The following is a 21583-nucleotide window of genomic DNA, read 5'->3' on the forward strand; positions in this document are numbered from 1 at the left end:
TACCTAACATAGATAATAGTAAAAAACAGATATTTGTGGCTTATTTAAAGTAATGACAATTTTACCAGCATAAGATCAAAACAAAAACATCCATAAATATGAATTATGTTGCACATTACATTCATACATGCTGCATAGTTTTCACATACAGCGCTGCATAGTTCTTTTCAATTAACTCATGACAACTTTCTGAGAGCAGCTGAGGACAAGTCTTATTATCCCCATTTTACAGATGAGATATATTAGCTAGATAAGGCTGTGTGTAATCCCTTTTATCACATTTGCCTCCTGGCACTATAAAATATACTTTAAAAAATACAATAATCTTTTGTTCTTTTAGGAAAAAGATTTATACTATACATTACTGACTAATCATGAGAAAGTAACATATGATAAAGGAGAAAAACTGAGAATTATAGAAAAATATAAAAGTTTACTTGTTGGTGAATTTCTTTAATAATTTTTAGAACACCTACTGTCCACTCTCTTTTTATCCTATATCATAGTCACTGCTTTATTAAGTCTTAAAATACATACCATCCTCTTTGTTTTTCTATTTTTCTTTCTTACTTCCTTGAACTAACCAAGCCCAAATTTTACATGGTTCTATAGAGTGGTTCATCAGTTCAGTTCGGTTCAGTCGTGTCCAACTTTGCGACCCCATGAACCACAGCACGCCAGGCCTCCCTGTCCATCACCATCTCCCGGAGTCCACCCAAACCCATGTCCATTGAGCTGGTGATGCCATCCAACCATCTTATCTTCTGTCTTCCCCTTCTCCTCCTCCCCTCAATTTTTCCCAGCATCACAGTCTTTTCTAATGAGTCAGCTCTTCGCATCAGGTAGCCAAAGTATTGGAGTTTCAGCTTCAGCATCAGTCCTTCCAATGAACACCCAGGACTGATCTCCTTTAGGATGGACTGGTTGGATCTCATTGCAGTCCAAGGGACTCTCAGGAGTCTTCTCCAACACCACAGTTCAAAAGCATCAATTCTTCAGCGCTCAGCTTTCTTTACAGTCCAACTCTCACATCCATACACAACCACTGGAAAAAACAATAACCTTGACTAGATGGACCTTTGTTGACAAAGTCATGTCTCTGCTTTTAAATATGCTGTCTAGGTTGGTCATAACTTTCCTTCCAAGGAGTAAGCATCTTTTAATTTCATGGCTGCAATCACCATCTGCAGTGATTTCTGGAGTCCAGAAAAACAAAGTCAGCCACTGTTTCCATTGTTTCCCCATCTATTTGCCATGAAGTGATGGGACCAGATGCCCTGATCTTAGTTTTCTGAATGTTGAGCTTTAAGCCAATTTTTTCACTTTCCTCTTTCACTTTCCTCAAAGGGCTCTTCAGTTCTTCACTTTCTGCCATAAGGGTAGTATCATCTGCATATCTGAGGTTATTGATATTTCTCCTGGCAATCTTGATTTCAGCTTGTGCTTCCTCCAGCCCAGCGTTTTTCATGATGTACTCTGCATATAAATTAAATAAGCAGGGTGACAATATACAGCCTTTATGTACTCCTTTTCCTATTTGGAACCACTCTGTTGTGCCATGTCCAGTTCTAACTGTTGCTTCTTGACCTGCATACTCAGACACAATTGTCCCTACTTCACTTGCCTTAGTGCCTTGATCTCATTTCATTTCTGCTTCTCTTTCCCTACAAGGCCTTAAATATAGTTAATTTCATAATTTCTGGAAATAGGTTGTTCTTTCAGGCTGGCTTCTTTGCTAACTCCAGTCACTTACAGGATTTCTACTGATGCTATTAAGTAGTCATGACCGGTTGAGGAGACACAATGCCTTTATTTCTGGTCCCACCTGTCTCACAGCTCAAACACTGAAGTGCCAATGGCATGATGGAGATCTCCAGTTGATATTCTCCCATAAGTTCATCAAACTCAAAATGACTAAAAGAGTATTCATCAACTCCCCCCACAAATTACCCTTTTCCACAGATGGCAATATCATTGGCTTTAGATTGAATGTTTGTGTCTCCCCAAATCCATATGTTGAAAGCTAATCCACAATATGACAGAATCTGGAAGTGAACCTTTTAGAAGGGATTAAGACATGAGGTCAGAGTTCTCAAGAGTGGGACTAGTGCCCTTAAAAAGAGACTCCAGAAAACTCTGGTGTCCCCTTCCTTCATGTTAGGTTACAGTAAGATGATGGCAGTTTACAAAACAGGAAGGAGACTCTCACCAGACACTGAATCAGCAGTCTCCTTAATCTTGAACTTCCCAGCCTCCAGATGTGAGAGATAAATTTCTGTCTCTTTATAAGCTACAAGATCTACTGATACGTTATTTTCTTATAGCAACTCTAATGGACTAAGGCATCACCCTTCTAATAACCTCCTAAGAATCCTTTCAGCTCCTGTATCTATAGGTCCAATTACAAAATCCTATTGATTTTACCACCTCAATATCTGTCCACACAACACTTCATTATTACTCTCACCATTTCCCAGTTCAACCACCAATCATCATCAACTCAATATTGGCTTCTTTACTGTTTCTTGGCTGCATGGCACTGAGCGGGGAGCAGCAGAGAGGAATTACCCCATGTCCAAGGTCAGAGAAACCTCAGTAAGATGGTATTCGCTGGGAGAGGGCTTCAGAGGGCAGACAGACTGAAAGCACAATCACAGAAAAGTAACCAATCTAATCACATGGACAACAGCCTTGTCTAACTCAATGAAACTATGAGCCATGCCATGTATGGCCTCCCACGACAGACGGGTCATGGTGGAGAGTTCTGAGCAAATGAGGTCCACTGGAGAAGGGAATGGCAAACCACTTCAGTATTGCCTTGAGAACCCCATGAACAGTATGAAAAGGCAAAAAAGACAGGACACTGAATGATGAACTCCTCAGGTCGGTAGGTGCAAAATATGGTACTGGAGATCAATGGAGAAATAACTCCAGAAAGAATGAAGAGAGGGAGCCAAACCAAAAACAACACCCACTTCTGGATGTGACTGGTGATGGAAGCAAGGTCCGATGCTGTAAGAGCAATATTGCATAGGAACCTGAAATGATAGGTCCATGAATCAAGGCAAATTGGAAGTGGCCAAACAGAAGATGGCAAGAGTGAACGTTGACATTCAAGGAATCAGCGAACTAAAATGGACTGGAATGGGTGAATTTAACTCAGATGACCACTATCTCTACTACTGTGGGCAAGAATCCCTTAGAAGAAATGGAGTAGCTGTCATGGTCAACAAAAGGGGCCATAATGTGGTACTAAGATGCAATCTGAAAAACGACAGAGTAATCGCTGTTCATTTCCAAGGCACTGATTCAATGTCACAGTAATCCACTTCTATGCCCTGACCAGTAATGCTGAAGAAGCTGAAGTTGAACAGTTCTAGGAAGACCTGTAAGACCTCTAGAACTAACACCCTAAAAGATGTCCTTTTCTTATAGGGGACTGGAATGCAAAAGTAGGAAGTCAAGAAACACCTGGAATAACAGGCAAATTTAGCCTTGGAGTATAGAATGAATCAGGGCAAAGGCTAATAGAGTTTTGTCAAGAGAACGCGCTGATCATAGCAAACACCCTCTTCCAACAACACAAGAGAAAACTCTACACATGGACATCACCAGATGGTCAACACTGAAATTAGATTAATTATATTCTTTGCAGCCAAGATAGAGAAGCTCTATAAAGTCAGAAAAAACAAGACTGGGAGCTGACTGGCTCAGATCATGAACTCCTTATTGCAAAATTCAGACTGAAATTGAAGAAAGTGAAGAAAACCACTACATCATTCAGATATGACCTAAATCAAATCCTTTATGATTATATAGAGGAAGTGAGAAATAGATATAAGGGACTAGATCTGCTACAGTGCCTAAAGAACTATGGAAGGAGGTTTGTGACATTGTACAGGAGACAGGGATCAACACCATCCCCAAGAAAAAGATACGCAAAAAGCAAAATGGCTGTCTGAGGAGGCCTTAAAAATAGCTGTGAAAAGAAGAGAAGCTTAAGGCAAAGGAGAAAAGGAAAGATATACCCATTTGAATGCAGAGTTCCAAAGAATAGCAAAGAGAGGTAAGAAAGCCTTCCTCAGTGATTAGTACAAAGATATAGAGGAAAACAATAGAATGAAAAGACTAGAGATCTTTTCAAGAAAATTAAAGATACCAAGGAAACATTTCATGCAAAGATGGGCTCAGTAAAGGGCAGAAATGGTATGGACCTAACAGAAGCAGAACATATTAAAAAGAGGTGGCAAGAATACACAGAGTTCAGTTCAGTTACTCAGTCGTGTCCGACTCTTTGTGACCCCATGAATCGCAGCATGCCAGGCCTCCCTGTCCATCACCAACTCCCAGAGTTCACTCAGATTCACTTCCATTGAGTCAGTGATGCCATCCAGCCATCTCATCCTCTATCATCCCCTTCTCCTCCTGCCCCCAATCCCTCCCAGCATCAGAGTCTTTTCCAATGAGTCAAGTCTTCACATGAGGTGGCCAAAGTACTGGAGTTTCAGCTTTAGCATCTTTCCTTCCAAAGAAATTCCAGGGCTGATCTCCTTCAGAATGGACTGGTTGGATCTCCTTGCAGTCCAAGGGACTCTCAAGAGTCTTCTCCAACACCACACTTCAAAAGCATCAATTCTTCGGTGCTTAGCCTTCTTCACAGTCCAATTCTCACATCCATACATGACCACAGGAAAAACCATAGCCTTGACTAGATGGACCTTTGTTGGCAAAGTAATGTCTCTGCTTTTGAATATGCTATCTAGGTTGGGGATACCTTTCCTTCCAAGGAGTAAGCGTCTTTTAATTTCATGGCTGCAGTCACCATCTGCAGTGATTTTGGAGCCCCAAAAAATAAAGTCTGACACTGTTTCCACTGTTTCCCCATCTATTTCCCATTAAGTGATGGGACCAGATGCCATGATCTTCGTTTTCTGAATGTTGAACTTTAAGCCAACTTTTTCATTCTCTACTTTCACTTTCATCAAGAGGCTTTTTAGTTCCTCTCCACTTTCTGCCATAAGGGTGGTGTCACCTGCATATCTGAAGTTATTGATATTTCTCCCAGCAATCTTGATTCCACCTTGTGCTTCTTCCAGTCCAGTGTTTCTCATGATGTACTCTGCATATAAGTTAAATAAGCAGGGTGACAATATACAGCCTTGATGTACTCCCTTTCCTATTTGGAACCAGTCTGTTGTTCCATGTCCAGTTCTAACTGTTGCTTCCTGACCTGCATACAGATTTCTCAAGAGGCAGGCAGATGGTCTGGTATTCCCATCTCTTGAAGAATTTTCCACAGTTTATTGTGATCCACACAGTTAAAGGCTTTGGCATAGTCAATAAAGCAGAAATAGATGTTTTTCTGGAACTCTCTTGCTTTTTCCATGATCCAGTGGATGTTGGCAATTTGATCTCTGGTTCCTCTGCCTTTTCTAAAACCAGCTTGAACATCAGCAAGTTCACGGTTCATGTATTGCTGAAGCCTGGCTTGGAGAATTTTGAGCATTACTTTACTAGCATGTGCTGCTGCTAAGTAACTTCAGTTGTGTCCGACTCTGTGCGACCCCATAGACGGCAGCCCACTAGGCTTCCCCATCCCTGGGATTCTCCAGGCAAGAACACTGGAGTGGGGTGCCAGTTCCTTCTCCAATGCATGAAAGTGAAAAGTGAAAGTGAAGTTGCTCAATAGTGGCCAACTCTACTGACCCCATGGACTGCAGCCTACCAGGTTCCTCCATCCATGGGATCCTCCAGGCAAGAGTACTGGAGTGGGGTGCCATTGCCTTGAGATGAGTGCAATCGTGCGACAGAATTGAACATTCTTTGGCATTGTCTTTCTTCGGGATTGGAATGAAAACTGACCTTTTCCAGTCCTGTGGCCACTGCTGAGTTTTCCAAATTTGCTGGCATATTGAGTGCACCACTTTCATAGCATCATCTTTCAGGATTTGGTATAGCTCAACTGGAATTCCATCACCTCCACCAGCTTTGTTCGTAGTGATGCTTTCTAAGGCCCACTTGACTTCACATTCCAGGATGTCTGGCTCTAGGTCAGTGATCACACCATCGTGATTATCTGGGTCATGAAGATCTTTTTTGTACAGTTCTTCTGTGTATTCTTGCCACCTCTTCTTAATATCTTCTGCTTCTGTTAGGTCCATACCATTTCTGTCCTTTATCGAGCCCATGTTTGCATGAAATGTTCCCTTGGTATCTCTAATTTTCTTGAAGAGATCTCTAGTCTTTCCCATTCTGTTGTTTCCCTCTATTTCTTTGCATTGATCGCTGAAGAAGGCTTTCTTATCTCTTCTTGCTATTCTTTGGAACTCTGCATTCAGATGCTTATATCTTTCCTTTTCTCCTTTGCTTTTCGCTTCTCTTCACAGCTATTTGTAAGGCCTCCCCAGACAGCCATTTTGCTTTTTTGCATGTCTTTTCCACGGGATAGTCTTGATCCCTGTCTCCTGTACAATGTCACGAACCTCATTCCATAGTTCATCAGGCACTCTATCTATCAGATCTAGGCCCTTAAATCTATTTCTCACTTCCACTGTATAATCATAAGGGATTTGATTTAGGTCATACCTGAATGGGCTAGTGGTTTTCCCTACTTTCTTCAATTTAAGTATGAATTTGGTAATAAGGAGTTCATGATCTGAGCCACAGTCAGCTCCTGGTCTTGTTTTTGTTGACTGTATAGAGCTTCTCCATCTTTGGCTGCACAGAACATAATCAATCTGATTTCGGTGTTGACCATCTGGTGATGTCCATGTGCAGAGTCTTCTCTTGTGCTGTTGGAAGAGGGTGGTTGCTATGACCAGTGCATTTTCTTGGCAAAACTCTTTTAGTCTTTGCCCTGCTTCATTCCGTATTCCAAGGTCAAATTTGCCTGTCATTCCAGGTGTTTCTTGACTTCCTACTTTTACATTCCAGTCCCCTATAATGAAAAGGACATCTTTTTTGGGTGTTAGTTCTAAAAGGTCTTGTAGGTCTTCATAGAACTGTTCAACTTCAGCTTCTTCAGTGTTACTGGTTGGGGCATAGACTTGGATTACTGTGATACTGAATGGTTTGCCTTGGAAACAAACAGAGATCATTCTGTCATTTTTGAGACTGCATCCAAGTACTGCATTATGGACTCTTTTCTTGACCATGATGGCTACTCCATTTCTTCTGAGGGATTCCTGCCCGCAGTAGTAGATATAATGGTCATCTGAGTTAAATTCACCCATTCCAGTCCATTTGAGTTCACTGATTTCTAGAATGTCAACATTCACTCTTGCCATCTCCTGTTTGACCACTTTCAATTTGCCTTGAGTGATGGACCTGACATTCCAGTGTCCTATGCAATATTGCTCTTTACAGCATCGGACCTTGCTTCTATCACCAGTCACATCCACAGCTGGGTATTGTTTTTGCTTTGGCTCCATCCCTTCATTCTTTCTGGAGTTATTTCTCCACTGATCTCCAGTAGCATATTGGGCACCTACTGACCTGGGGATTTCCTCTTTCAGTATCCTATCATTTTGCCTTTTCATAGTGTTCATGGGGTTCTCAAGGCAAGAATACTGAAGTGGTTTGCCATTCCCTTCTCCAGTGGACCACATTCTGTCAGATGTCTCCACCATGATCCGCCCATCTTGGGTTGCCTCACGGGCACGGCTTAGTTTCACTGAGTTAGACAAGGCTGTGGTCCTAGTATGATTAGATTGACTAGTTTCCTGTGAGTATGGTTTCAGTGTGTCTGCCCTCTGATGCCCTCTTGCAACACCTACCATCTTACTTGGGTTTCTCTTACCTTGGGTGTGGGGTATCTCTTCAGGGCTGCTCCAGCAAAGTTCAGCCACTGCTCCTTACCTTGGACGAGGGGTATCTCCTCACCGCCCCCCTTCCTGACCTTCAACGTGGGATAGCTCTTCTTGGCCCTCCTGCGCCCACGCAGCCACCGCTCCTTGACGTGGGGTCGGTCCTCCCGGCCGCCGCCCCTGACCTCGGACGCAGGGTAGCTCTTCTTGGTCGCACTTAAGTGCGCTGGTGGCAGCCGCCCGCAGGTAAGAATACGCAGAAGAATTCTACAAAAAGATCATGACCCAGATAATCACAATGGTATGATCACTCATCTAGAGCCAGACATCCTGGAATTCAAAGTCAAGTGGGCCTTAGGACGCATCACTACGAATAAAGCTAGTGCAGGTGATGAAATTTCAGTTGAGCTATTTCCAATCCTAAAAGATGATGCTGTAAAAGTGCTACATTCAATGTGCCAGCAAATTTGGAAAACTCAGCAGTGGCCACAGGACTGGAAAAGGTCAGTTTTCATTTCAATCTTGAAGAAAGGCAATGTCCAAGAATGCTCAAACTACCGCACAATTGCACTCATCTCACACACTAGTAAAGTAATGCTCAAAATTCTCCAAGCCACGCTTCAATGATACGTGAACTGTGAACTTCCCAATGTTCAAGCTGGTTTTAGAAAAGGCAGAGGAACCAGAGATCAAATTGCCAACATCTGCTGGATCATCAAAAAAGCAAGAGAATTCCAGAAAAACATCTACTTCTGCTTTATTGACTATGCCAAAGTCTTTTACTGTGTGAATCACCACAAACTGTGGAAAATTCTTCAAGAGATGGGAATACCAGACCATCTGACCTGCCTCTTGAGAAATCTGTAGGGAGGCCAGGAAGCAACAATTAGAACTGGACATGCAACAACAGACTGGTTCCAAATAGGAAAAGGAGTACATAAAGGCTGTATATTGTCACCCTGCTTATTTAATTTATATGCAGAGTACATCATGAAAAACGCTGGGCTGGAGGAAGCACAAGCTGGAATCAAGATTGCCAGGAGAAATATCAATAACCTCAGATATGCAGATGACACCATCCTTATGGCAGAAAGTGAAGAACTAAAGAGCCCTTTGAGGAAAGTGAAAGAGGAAGAGTGAAAAAGTTGGTTTAAAGCTCACCATTCAGGAAACTAAGATTATGGCATCCAGTCCCATCACTTCATGGCAAATAGATGGGGAAACAGCAGAAACAGTGGTTGACTTCAGTTTTTGGGGCTCCAAAATCACTGCAGATGGTGACTGCAGCCATTAAATTTAAAGACGCTTACTCCTTCGAAGAAAAGTTATGACCAACCTAGATAGCATATTTAAAAACAGAGACATTACTTTGTCAACAAAGGTCCATCTAGTCAAAGCTATGGTTTTTCCAGTGGTCATGTATGGATACGAGAGTTGGACTCTAAAGAAAGCTGAACACCAAAGAATTGATATTTTTGAACTGCGGTGTTGGAGAAGACTCTTGAGAGTCCCTTGGACTGCAAGGAGATCCAACCAGTCAATCCTAAAGGAAATCGGTCCTGAGTGTTCATTGGAAGGACTGATGTTGAAGCTGAAATTCCAATACTTTGGCCACCTGATGCGAAGAGCTGACTCATTGGAAAAGACCCTGATGCTGGGAAAGACTGAAGGCGGGAGGAGAAGGGGAAAATAGAGGATGAGATGGTTGGATGGCATCACTGACTCAAAAGGACATGGGTTTGGGTGGACTCCAGGAGTTGGTGATGGACAGGGAGGCCTGGCGTGCTGCAGTCTATGGGGTCACAAAGTCGGACACAACTGAGCAACTGAACTTACCCTCACCATTTCTTCCTTTTTCTATTTCTCATTTTGTGGCTCTTGTCAGATGAATCATCTAAAAGCAATGTCAAACTTTAGTGGAATGGATTGAAACCCACTGGACTGATAGTCCCTCAGTTTTATGGCAACCAGGAGAAAGAGTTTGAACTCAGCTCCAAGTACTTCTCATGTTTCCTTTAACTCCTCCAAAGAATGATTGAGCAATCTAGCCAGAGGTATGTTCTCAGGGGGTGGTCTTCACTATCAGAAAAGCTAACCTATCATTTTATAATCTTCTCTCACAAGTCATCTTCATACTCCAGAAACTGAATTGCTCTCTACACTCAAAGTGTGCTCTACACGTTTCAGTGTCTATGTTTTTGCTCAAGGTTTTTGCTGAACACAGGAGTGTTTAAACTCTCATCTCCACTCGCTCAATTTCTTGCATTCTTTTTGATATAAACTATTTCTTAGAGCTTTTCCTGATTTAGCCTCAAGTAAGAAGTAGGGCAGTAGCAACCCACTCCAGTGTTCTTGCCTGGAGAATCCAAGGGACGGGGGAGCCTGGTGGACTGCCGTCTATGGGGTCGCACAGAGTCGGACACGACTGAAGTGACTTAGCAGCAGCAGCAGTAGCAGGAAGTAGTCTCTAATGCCTGAAGTATGTTCTCTGAATCTCTTATATAATAGTTAACAGTTAATAACAAGTAATATGTGCACATATCACCCTTACAAAACAGTAAGTTCTAAAAACAGATTTCAATCTTCCCTATCCTTATAACAATATAACGTAACAATAGTTATGGCATATAGGTATTTGATCATTGTCAGATGAATGAATAAAAGAACTACAAGAGGATTAGAATATAACTAGACTATAAGAAAGACTAGCAACCCACTCCAGTATTCTTGCCTGGAGAATTCCATGGACAGAGGAGCCTGTCAGGTTGCAAAGAGCTGGACACAACTAAGTGACTAAGTACACAGACTATAAGAAAGCATTTTAAAATGACTTCTTAAAGCCTGTTTTAAAGGCTTTCATTTTATAGCATTCACAGAAATTAACTGTAGTAGTTGTTGAATGTAAAAATACTATAAATAATAAGTGTCACTTTGAGGAACCTTGGTGTATGTCTGGCAAAGACCTAAGCACAGTATCTTTGTAGTGAATCTCTATTATTTTTTAAAACCCACTCTGCATCTGTCTTTATTACAGCATTACAGCACTAATTTGGATTTGGTATACCTTTTCCTTTTCAAGTCTCAGTTGCTGTGATTCACCTGGAGCTGATTTTGTATCTCAACAAAGTATATCCATCCCCTCAGGCTACAAAATTGATTCAGGCACGGGGTATGAGGCCCTGCTACATCAATTAGAGTTAATCTCTGAACTTTGGTTGTAACTATTGGAAAAGAGGCACCAGGCTTTTAATAAACCTGGAAACCCAATGTTCAACTTGGCGACAGCTGCAGGAGAATGAAATCTGCACTATGGAAAACAAAGATAAGTAGAGAAAATTTCTGAGAATGTGTTGAACTTGGATCAAATTGTGTCTAAAGTTAGACTCCACTATTCCCTGGTTTTTTTTTTAAATTCTTTTCTTCTTCCTTTCTAGTTACATGAGTCAATAAATTTCTTTTTGTTTGATCCAGTTTGTAGTAAGCTTCTGTCACTTTGCAACCAAAAGAATCCTAAATAATACAATCTTTAATTCTCACACCAAATCTGCAAGGTAAGCCTTATTTTACCCCCGTTTTATTGGTGGAAAACAAACACTGAGTGTTGGAGCTTCATAAATATACATAGAAAATTTAAGGTCACAGGTGGTGGTGCAGGGCACCAGGCCCTCCAGCCCTTCACCCATAGAATACCTTGCTGCCCACCCTTTCTTCTCTCCTCTGGTTCTCAGCCTCAACTAATTCAAAGCAGTCGTCCTTTTTAGCTCCTGTGGAACTGTTTTGTACCTGCTTCTTTACTAGTCTACCCTAGTGCCATCCACCAGCTTTACTCACACACACACACAAACACAATTTTAACTTGGTTTTTCTTTTTTTTTTGTAAATAATGTACATACTGTCAATTTTTTATTAAAAGAAATATGCTTTGGTGTGCTAGCAAAAAAAAAAAGAAAAAAAAAAAGAAAATTTAAGAAGTCAAAATTGTCCCCTAAAACATTCATAGTATTTGCTCACAGGGGCTAAAAATATAAATGACCTAAATTTCTTTTTCAAGTTTTCTATATTTTCAAAATTTCTATAATGAATATGTATTAATTTTGTATGAAATATTTTAAAATGTATTGTTATATTGAATATTTGGGATACTATTATATAAGTACTGTGTTAAAATTTTATTCTTTTAAAATTAAGTCATGGTGCTTTGCTATATCATTAAATTTTCCCAAAAACATAATTTTAAATGACTCCAAATCATTTCTCGCTATTATTTAAACAATTCCCTAATATTGGGCATTTATCTTGTTAAAAATTGTTTTTGCCATAAGAGTGTTGTAGTGAAAACATTTTATTACATAATTAAATACTTTATTCACATCACAGATTAATTCCTTAAATTTTGGAATTATTTTGAGTTAAAAGGTATGAAGTTTTGAAAAACTCTTTATAGATGTATATGACTAAAGTGTCCTTTATAAAGAGTTCTGATTTAGACTTCCATTAGAATTGTGAGATAACTGTCTTTTATCCACATTCTCACCAACACTGGATATTACCACTAATTTTTACCTACCTATTCCAGAAATTAAAATTAGAACTGTATTACTTTAAAATTTTGGGCTTCCCAGGTGGCTCAGTGGTAAAGAATCCACCTACCAACATAAGAGACACTGGTTCAATCCCTGATCGGTAAGATCCCCTGGAGAAGGAAATCACAACCCACTCCAGTATTCTTGCCTGAGAAATCCTATGGACAGAGTGGCCTAGCAGGCTACAATCCATGGGGTCACAAGAGAGTCAGTCATGAGAAAATAATTTTATAGCAATTATCATTGCTGAGTTGTAATAATTTTATGCTTTTCAACCACTTGTAAATCTCATTTTACAAAATGTCTATTAATGTTCTTTCCCTATTTTTCATTAGGGTGTTTATCTTTTTCTTCAAATATTAACTCCTTTCTCTCGACTTTCTCCACATGCCTGAAAACTTTTAGGTACAAAGTAAAAATAATTTTTCACACAATTATTTGGTGTTTTTACTACTACTGTGTTTAGAAAGTCTTTTTCCTTCTGAAAAGCTGGCCCATCAGTTCAGTTCAGTTGCTCAGTCATGTCCGACTCTTTGAGACTCCATGGACTGCAGCACACGAGGCTTTCCTGTCCATCACCAACACCCAGAGCTTTCTCAAACTCATGTCCATTGAGTTAGGGATGGCATCCAACCATTTCATCCTCTGTCGTCCCCTTCTCCTCCTGCCTTCAATCTTTCCCAGCATCAGGGTCTTTTCAAATGAGTCAGTTCTTCACATCAGGTGGCCATAGTATTGGAGTTTCAGCTTCAGCATCAGTCCTTCCAATGAACATTTAGGGTTGATTTCCTTTAGGATGGACTGGTTGGATCTCCTTGCAGTCCAAGGGACTCTCTAGAGTCTTCTCCAACACCACAGTTCAAAAGCATCAATTCTTTGGCACTCAGCTTTCTTTATAGTCCAACTCTCAAAAACCGTAGCTTTGACTAGATGGACCTTTGTCAGCAAAGTAATGTCTGCTTTTTAATATGATGTCTACATCATAGTTTTTCTTCCAAGGAGCAAGTCTCTTTTAATTTCATGGCTACAGTCACTATCTGTAGTGATTTTGGAGTCCAAAAAAATAAAGTCTCTTACTGTTTCCTTTGTTTCCCCATCTATTTGTCATGAAATGATGTGACCAGATGCCAAGATCTTCATTTTTTGAATGTTGAGTTTTAAGCCAACTTTTTCACTCTCCTCTTTCACTTTCATCAAGAGGCTCTTTAGTTCTTCTTCGCTTTCTGCTGTAAGTGTGGTGTCATCTGCATATCTGAGGTTATTGATATTTCTCCTGGCAATCTTGATTCCAGCTTGTGCTTCATCCAGTCCAGCATTTCTCATGATGTATTCTGCACATAAGTTAAATAAGCAGGGTGACAATATGCAGCCTTGATGTACTCCTTTCCCAAATAGGATCCAGTCTGTTGTTCTATGTCCAGATCTAACTGTTGCTTCTTGATCTGTGTTCAGATTTCTCAGGAGTCTGGTCAGGTGGCCTGGTATTCCCATCTCTTAAAGAATAATATATTTCTTCGATTGATTATATTTATATTAAATATATATTCAATATATTATTTGAATAACATATTCAAAAATATTTTTGAAATATAATAAATTTGTACATTTCTCTTCAATCTCACTGTTACTGCCATAACTCAAATTTCCATCACCTTTTTATTCTTCCTTTTATATTTAAGTCTTCATAATCCCATCTATTGCAATAGCTTCTTATCTCTTAGCTACCTCCTGACTCCATTCTAATTCTTTTTTTCAGGGAAATCAAAGTAATCTTTTACAGGTGTTAATCTGACTAGATCTTTCTCCAGTTTAAAAATCCCCACTGATTTCCCAGATTCCCTGGTGGTTCAGACAGTAAAGCATCTTTCTACAATGCGGGAGACCCGGGTTCAAGCCCTGGGTTTGGAAGATCCCCCGGAGAAGGAAATGGCAATCCACTCCAGGACTATTGCCTGGAGAATCCCATGGACAGAGGAGCCTGGTAGGCTACAGTCCGTGTGGTTGCAAAGAGTCGTACATGACTGAGTGACTTCACTCACTTCACTGATTTCCCATGTCCTTAGGGTAAAAACTAAAACTCTTAACTTTAGGCAATGTGGCATTTGCCGAACTCTCTAGTCACTGATCTCATGACACTTCTCTTTGACTTCCACATGTAGTAACTGTGGACATCTTTCTGAAGATGGCATTCACATGGACTTACCTTGCCTGTCATGAGTTTTTGACTGTTTTCCCTCCTACACCTAGCTAACTTAAAATTCTTGCAGTCTTAACTAAAGTGCAGTTCCTCTAATACATTCTCTCTGGTTCACTAAGTACGTTTGTAACTGTAAACAGTAGCTAACTTCTACAATACACTGAGTATGATCAGTCCACCCAAGATGGCTGTCCTCTTGCTCTCTGTACATCCCTGTTCTACCAGTCCCTGCCTCACCTATACCTTACTCACCTGACTGACCTTCCCTCTTAATCATAGTGCCTAATCAATAAATGCCTATACACATACCACCCACCTCCAGCCCCAGCCAGTGGCTGTCCTAATCTTTAGATCAGAACCATCACCACTACGATAGTTTATCAAAGGGATGTGCCCCTCTGCTGGTTTCCCTGAAATCAGTTCCCTCTATAACTGGTAACCTCCCTCTCCATCCCCGCCTTCCTGTTCCCATCTCTGCCCCACATAGTGGCGTATCATTCCAGAAACTTTCTTCACATGTGTAAGATTTCCCGTATCCATTAAACCAGCAGTCTCTTTTGCTGACTCTAGGTTCTTTCTTCAGTCTTGAGGTTTGGCAAGTACAAGGCTTACAGGTCTGTTGGGTGCAGTCCAATAGGCTGTAACCTCTATGAAGACAGGGCTATCTGACTCAACACTATACTGTCAGTTCTATATGAAATTGATAAATAGGATGTATTTAAAGAGGGCTTCCCAGGTGGCTCAGGGATAAAGAATTTGTCTGCCAATGCAGGAGACATGGGTTTGATCCTTGGCTCAGGAAGATATCCTAGAGAAGGAAACAGCAACCCACTCCAGTATTCTTGTCTGGAGAATCCCATGGACAGAGGAGCCTGGTGGGCTCCATGGGGGTCGTAAGAGCTGGACACGACTTAGTGACTAAACAACAACATGTATCAAAAAGAGACAATTATTTTACCAGTGCTATACTATTTCAATGAGTATAGCTTTATTTTGTTGTTGTTCACTTGCTCACTCATGTCCAACTCTTTAGGACCCCATGGATTACAGCATTCCAGGCTTCGCTGTCCTTCACTATCTCCTTGAGTTTGCTCAAAATCATGACAATTGAGTCAATAATGCCATCCAACCATCTCATCCTCTGTCACCCCCTTCTTCTCCTGCCCTCAGTCTTTCAGCATCTTTTCCAATGAGTCGACCCTTCACATCAGGTGGACAAAGCAGTGAAGCTTCAGATTCAGCATCAGTCCTTCCAATGAATATTCAGGGCTAATTTCCTTTAGGGTTGACTGGTTTGGTATTATTTCAGTCCAAGGGATTCACAAGAGTCTTCTCTGGCACCACAGTTCAAAAGCATCAATTCTTCGGCACTCAGCTTTTATGATCCAACTCCCACATTCATATATGACTACTGATAAAACCATAGCTTTGACTATATGAACATTTGTCAATGAAGTAATGTCTCTGAGCCTCAGTATACATTCACTGTAACACATCAACAAGCTAAATGACACACCCACAGGCACTATGACAGTTCCAAGGTAGGAATGGTAGGAATTTTTCCACATACATGACCTTGTGTACGTGCTCAAGTCGCTTCAGTTGTGTTTGACTCTTTGCAACCCTGTGGACTATAGTCCTCCAGATTCTTCTGTCCAGGAGATTTTCCTGTCAAGTATATTGGAGTGGGCTGCCACTCCTAGGAATCTTCCTGACTTGGGGCATTAAACCCACATCTCCTGTCTCTCCTGCACTGCCAGGCAGATTCTTTACCTGCTGAGCCACCTGGGAATTGGTTCCAAGGTGAACCATGAAAAACCAGAAAGTGGGCAGTGGCCCAGTTCCTGGAAATCTCCACTCCTTCCACAAAATAGTTGGAATAATCCTCCCACTCATTAGCTTATGAAATTACCCAGTCCATAAAAGCTAACTACTCTATTTCAAGGCTGCTCTCTCCTGAGACATCCCACACTGTGGAGTGTGTTTCTAAATAAATCCACTTCTTATTTATCACTTTATCTCTCACTGAATTCTGAGATAAGACATCAAGAATGTGAACCTCATTAAGTACTGAAACCAGGTGTGTGAGCTCTGTTAGAAGAGGTTTTGGCCAGGTTCGAGTCCTGGCCACGTGTGTTTGAGTCCCCAGTCTGAGTTACACAGTTTCACTAATAACTAAAGCCCATACTTTATTCAGATTCCTTCATTTTTACTTACTGTTTTCTTTTCTCTGTTCCAGGATACCATATTACATTCAGTATTGGTTATGATGGTTTCTCAAGGTTTTCTTGGTTTTGATGACTTTCAAAGTTTTGAGCATTATTGGTCAGATATTTTATAGACTGTCCTTCCACTAAGATGTGATGTTTTTCTCATCATTAGATTTGGGTAGTGTGTTTTGGGGAGGAATGCCACAGAGCAGAAGTGTCATTTTCATCACATCTTATCAAGGATACATATTACCAACACGGTCACTTGGCTAGAGGTCATGTTAGTTAGGCTTCTCCACTATCATGTTACTTTTTCCAGTCTCCTTTTCCATACTCTACTCTTTGAAAGAAACTCCCTTATATTTCTGATAATTTTTTATGTAAGAAGGGTTGATTTTAGCATTTCTATACCATTTTAAATTATAAAGAGTAGACAGTCCCCCAAATACTTGCCAGTTGTAAAATAATCAAGGAGAAATGTGAGCACTCCATAAACAATGCCCAAGAAAATCTAATGTTCTTAATCTCATGTTACAAAAATATACTTTCCTTGTTGTGGCTTAGCAGTATTTGTATAATTTCTGGGGCTACTGAAATTATGACCCCAATATTTTATGATTTTATAAAATAAGAACAGAAACTCAGGGCAAATGCCAGATTATAAGTTCCATGGAAAACTACTCTGAATAAAATTTGATTTGTTTAGAAGCACTGATCTTGTATATGGCATAAAGCAGCCTATCCAGCTCTGTATCTATCGTACTTATTGCCATAGATTACTTGACTCTTCACCAAATATTTTAGTTACTATTATTATCTGTTGCTAGTAAGAAATTACCCCCACAACTTAGTGGCTTAACCAGCAAGCATTCATTATCTAATTTTTTGTGGATATAGAAGCCATGTCCACACACGGCTTAACTGGGTCCTCCCCTTCAGAGTCTCATACAAGGCTGCAACCAAGGTGTCAGCCAGGGCTGCAGCCATCTCAAGATTCAGCTGAGGGAGAACAGGCTTCCAAGCTCACTCCTTGGTTGCTGGCAGCATTCAGTTCCTTGGGGCTACTGGACTCAACAGGAAGACTTCAGTTCTGTTCTGACTTTTGACCAGAGGTCACCTTCCATTCCTTGCAATGTGAGCTTCTGCAATATGACAGCATGTTTTCCATGTGAGTAACCCAAGAAGGCAAAAGAAAAGGAGGAGCACAAGGCAGCAAGAGCTAACAAGATGGAAGTAACAGTGCTGGATAATTTTATGGAAATGATACTCCACCATTTTTGCTGAATTTTATTTATTAGGAGACAGTCACTAAGTCTAGGTTACACACAGGGAGAAGGGATGACACAACAGTGTGAATATCAAAAGGCAGAAACTATTGAGAACTACATCAGAAGGTGCCTATGACATCATCCTGGGGATGTTCCTCTAAGGGAGGATTATCCCCATCTTGTTAAGCAAAGAAATGACCGTGTGACCTGCTTTGACTCAGGAAATCTAGATAGAAATGACATATTTTATTAGGTTTTAAAGCTTTTAAAATCCTGTTATGAAAACTGTTTCAGAGAGGCAGGTACTTCTGGGAAAGTGGAGGGAGAAGCTTGGCAAGTCCTCTCCCCAAAAAGAAAGCAACAACAAAAAGCCAAAAATATTTTATTTTGAAAAAAATAAAAATCCCAATTATGAAAATCAACCAAAGGTATACAGATAACCAAGAAACATCTCCTCAAGAAAAACTACTGAAACTTGTGTAAGGACAGTAGGAACCTATGACATTTTAATTTTACCCTGGGGGTACTCCTACACCTGCCTCAGGGCAGGCAGATCATGCAAATCATCATCTTTACTGTGGAAGTAGACTACTTGACTTGCACAGAGTGGAAAATTTCCACATCCAGGGCACCGTCAAAAACAATAGTGAACTTTGTGACAAACAATCAGGAGAGACAATATCACAGGAAGTCTTAAGTTGTGAATTAAGTTTAGGGCAAGCAATAGACAAACCAGTCAGAAATTTAAGGGGGAGAAATTAAGAATGAGACAAATTTCCTCATACTAAGCATAAAAACTAACTCAAAATGAACTATCCTAAATATAAGAATAAAAACCATAAAACTTCTAGAGGGAAACAGAATCTTCACGACCTTAAGTTAGACAAAAAGTTCTTACATGTGACACCAAAAGCATAATTCATAAAAGAATAATATTTGATAAACTGGATTCTGTAAAAATTTTAAAGTTTTCATGCTTCAAAAGACACTTTAAGAAAATAAAAAGACAAGACACAGACTGGGAGAAAATATCTTTCATTTATATATTTGAAAAATATTTTATCCAGAATATATAAAGAGCTCTTGAAATTCAATAAGACAACTAAAAAAAATGGTAAAGAATTTGAACAGATATTTCATCAAAGATGCTAAACCACATTAGAGATTTGAACTAGAAAATATAAATTAAAATTGCAACAAACTACCACTCTGTACCTATTGAAATAGCTATAATAAAAAAGACAAACAATAATAAGTGTTTGCAAAGCAATGGAGAAAGTGGAACTCTCATATGTTCCTGGTGGGAACATAAAATGGTAATTTACTCTATAAAAGTCTGGCAGTTTCTTAATAAGTTACGCATGGATTTATGACACAACTTAGCAAATCTCCCAGGTATCTAACCAAGAGAAAACATATGTCCATACAAATACTGTGTGTGAATGTACACAGAGCTTTACATGTAATAGCTAAAAAAAAAACAAAAAACTTGAAACAACACAAATGTCCATCAACTGGTGAATAGATCAAAAAAATATTCAATGTATCCATACAATGGAAAGTTGTTTAGGAATAAAAGGAAATAAACTACTGATATATACTTCAACACAGACAAGCCTCAAAAATATGTCAAGTATGAAATAACTCAGACAGAAAATTACATGTTGCATGTTTCCATTTATATGGAATATCCATAAAAGGCAAATTATTAGACAGAAAGCAGATTAAGTTTTGCCTAGTGCCAGGAGTAGGAATAGGAATTTGCTGCACATGGGGATGGGAGATGTTCTAGGGGTGACAAAGTGTTCTTAAACTGGATTGCAGTGATCAGCTGCACAACTCTATAAATTTGGTTAAAGTCAGAAGCAAAAGGCAAAGGAGAAAAGGAAACATATCCAGCTGAAAGAAGAGTTCCAAAGAATAGCAAGGAAAGATAAGAAAGCCTTCCTCAGTGATCAATGTAAAGAAACCGAAGAAAACAATAGAATGGGAAAGACTAGAAATCGCTTCAAGAAAATTAGAGATACCAAGGAAACATTTCATGCAAAGATGGGCTCAATAAGGGACAGAAATGGTACTGACCTAACAGAAGCAGAAGATATTAAGAGGTGGCAAGAATACACAGAAGAACTATACAAAAAAAGATCTTAATGACCCAGAAAATCACAATGATGTGATCACTCACCTAGAGCCAGACATTCCAGATTATGAAGTCAAGTGGGCCTTAGGACGCATCACTACAAACTAAGCTGTGGAGGTGATGGAATTCCAGCTAAGCTATTTCAAATCCTAAAAGATGATGCTGTGAAAGTGCTACACTCAATATGCCAGCAAATTTGGAAATCTCAGCAGTGGCCACAGGACTGGAAAAGGTCAATTTTCATTCCAATCCCAAAGAAAGGAAATGCCAAAGAATGTTCAAACTATCGCACAATTGCACTCAGCTCACAAACTAGCAAAGTAACACTCAAAATTCTCCAAGTCAGGCTTCGAACAGAGAACATCCAGATGTTCAAGCTGGATATAGAAAAGGCAGAGGAACCAGAGATCAAATTGTCAACATCCATTGGATCATAGAAAAAGAAAGAGAATTTCAGAAAAAAACCTACTTCTGCTTCACTGACTATGCCAAAGCCTTTAACTGTGTGGATCACAACAAACTGTGGAAAATTCTTCAAGAAATGGGAATACCAGACCACCTTGCCTGCCTCCTGAAAAATCTGTATGCAGGTTAAGAAGCAACAGTTAGAACTGGACATGGAACAATGGACAGTTTCCAAATTGGAAAAGGAGCACATCAAGGCTGTATATTGTCACCTGCTTATTTAACTTATATGCAGAGTACATCATGTGAAATGCCAGGCTGGATGAAGCACAAGCTGGAGTCAAGATTTCAGGGAGAAATATCAATAACCTTAGATATGCAGGTGACACCATCCTTATGGCAGAAAGTGAAGAAGAACTAAAGTGACTCCTGATGAAAATGAAAGAAGAGATTGAAAAAGTTGGCTTAAAACTCAACATTCAAAAAAGTAAGATCATGGCATCTGGTCTCATCACTTCATGGCAAATAGATGAGGAAACAATGGAAACAGTGACAGGCTCTATTTTCTTGGTTTCCCAAATCACTGCAGATGGTGACTGCAGCCATGAAATGAAAAGACACTTGCTCCTTGGAAGAAAAGCTATGACAAACCTAGACAGCATATTAAAATCAGAGACATTACTTTGCCAACAAAGGTCCATCTGGTCAAAGCTATGGTTTTTCCAGTAGTCATGGATGGATGTGAGATCTAGATCATAAAGAAAGCTGAGCACCGAAGAATTGATGTTTTTGAACTGTGGTGTTGGAGAAGACTCTTGAGAGTCCCTTGGACTGCTAGGATATCCAACCAGTCAATCCTAAAGGAAACCAACCCTGAATATTCATTGGAAGGGCTGATGATGCAGCTGAAGCTCTAATACTTTGGCCACCTGATGTGAAGAGCTGACTTATTAGAAAAGACCCCAATGCTGGGAA

At 40.0% G+C, this 21583-nt stretch overlaps 1 protein-coding gene across 2 annotated transcripts in view; it reads right to left on the minus strand.

Moving 5' to 3' along the window:
• Positions 1-21583, minus strand: part of LOC147379967 (uncharacterized) — a 51844-nt gene that overhangs the window by 9243 nt on the left and 21018 nt on the right. The window contains exon 2 of one of the 2 annotated variants that reach the window (XM_086405453.1): positions 6434-8072. The exons of the other annotated variant lie outside the window; for it this stretch is intronic. Coding sequence (XP_086261579.1) covers positions 7772-8072 — 301 coding nt within the window. The 3' untranslated portion in view covers positions 6434-7771. Of the gene's footprint in view, positions 1-6433; positions 8073-21583 lie in introns of those variants that run through there. 2 annotated transcript variants of the gene reach the window in all.

Source organism: Bos grunniens, chromosome 1, assembly GCF_055505025.1.
Source record: "Bos grunniens cultivar Pamir isolate PY7600 chromosome 1, Bosgru_T2T1.0, whole genome shotgun sequence".
Classification (NCBI taxonomy): domain Eukaryota; kingdom Metazoa; phylum Chordata; class Mammalia; order Artiodactyla; family Bovidae; genus Bos; species Bos grunniens.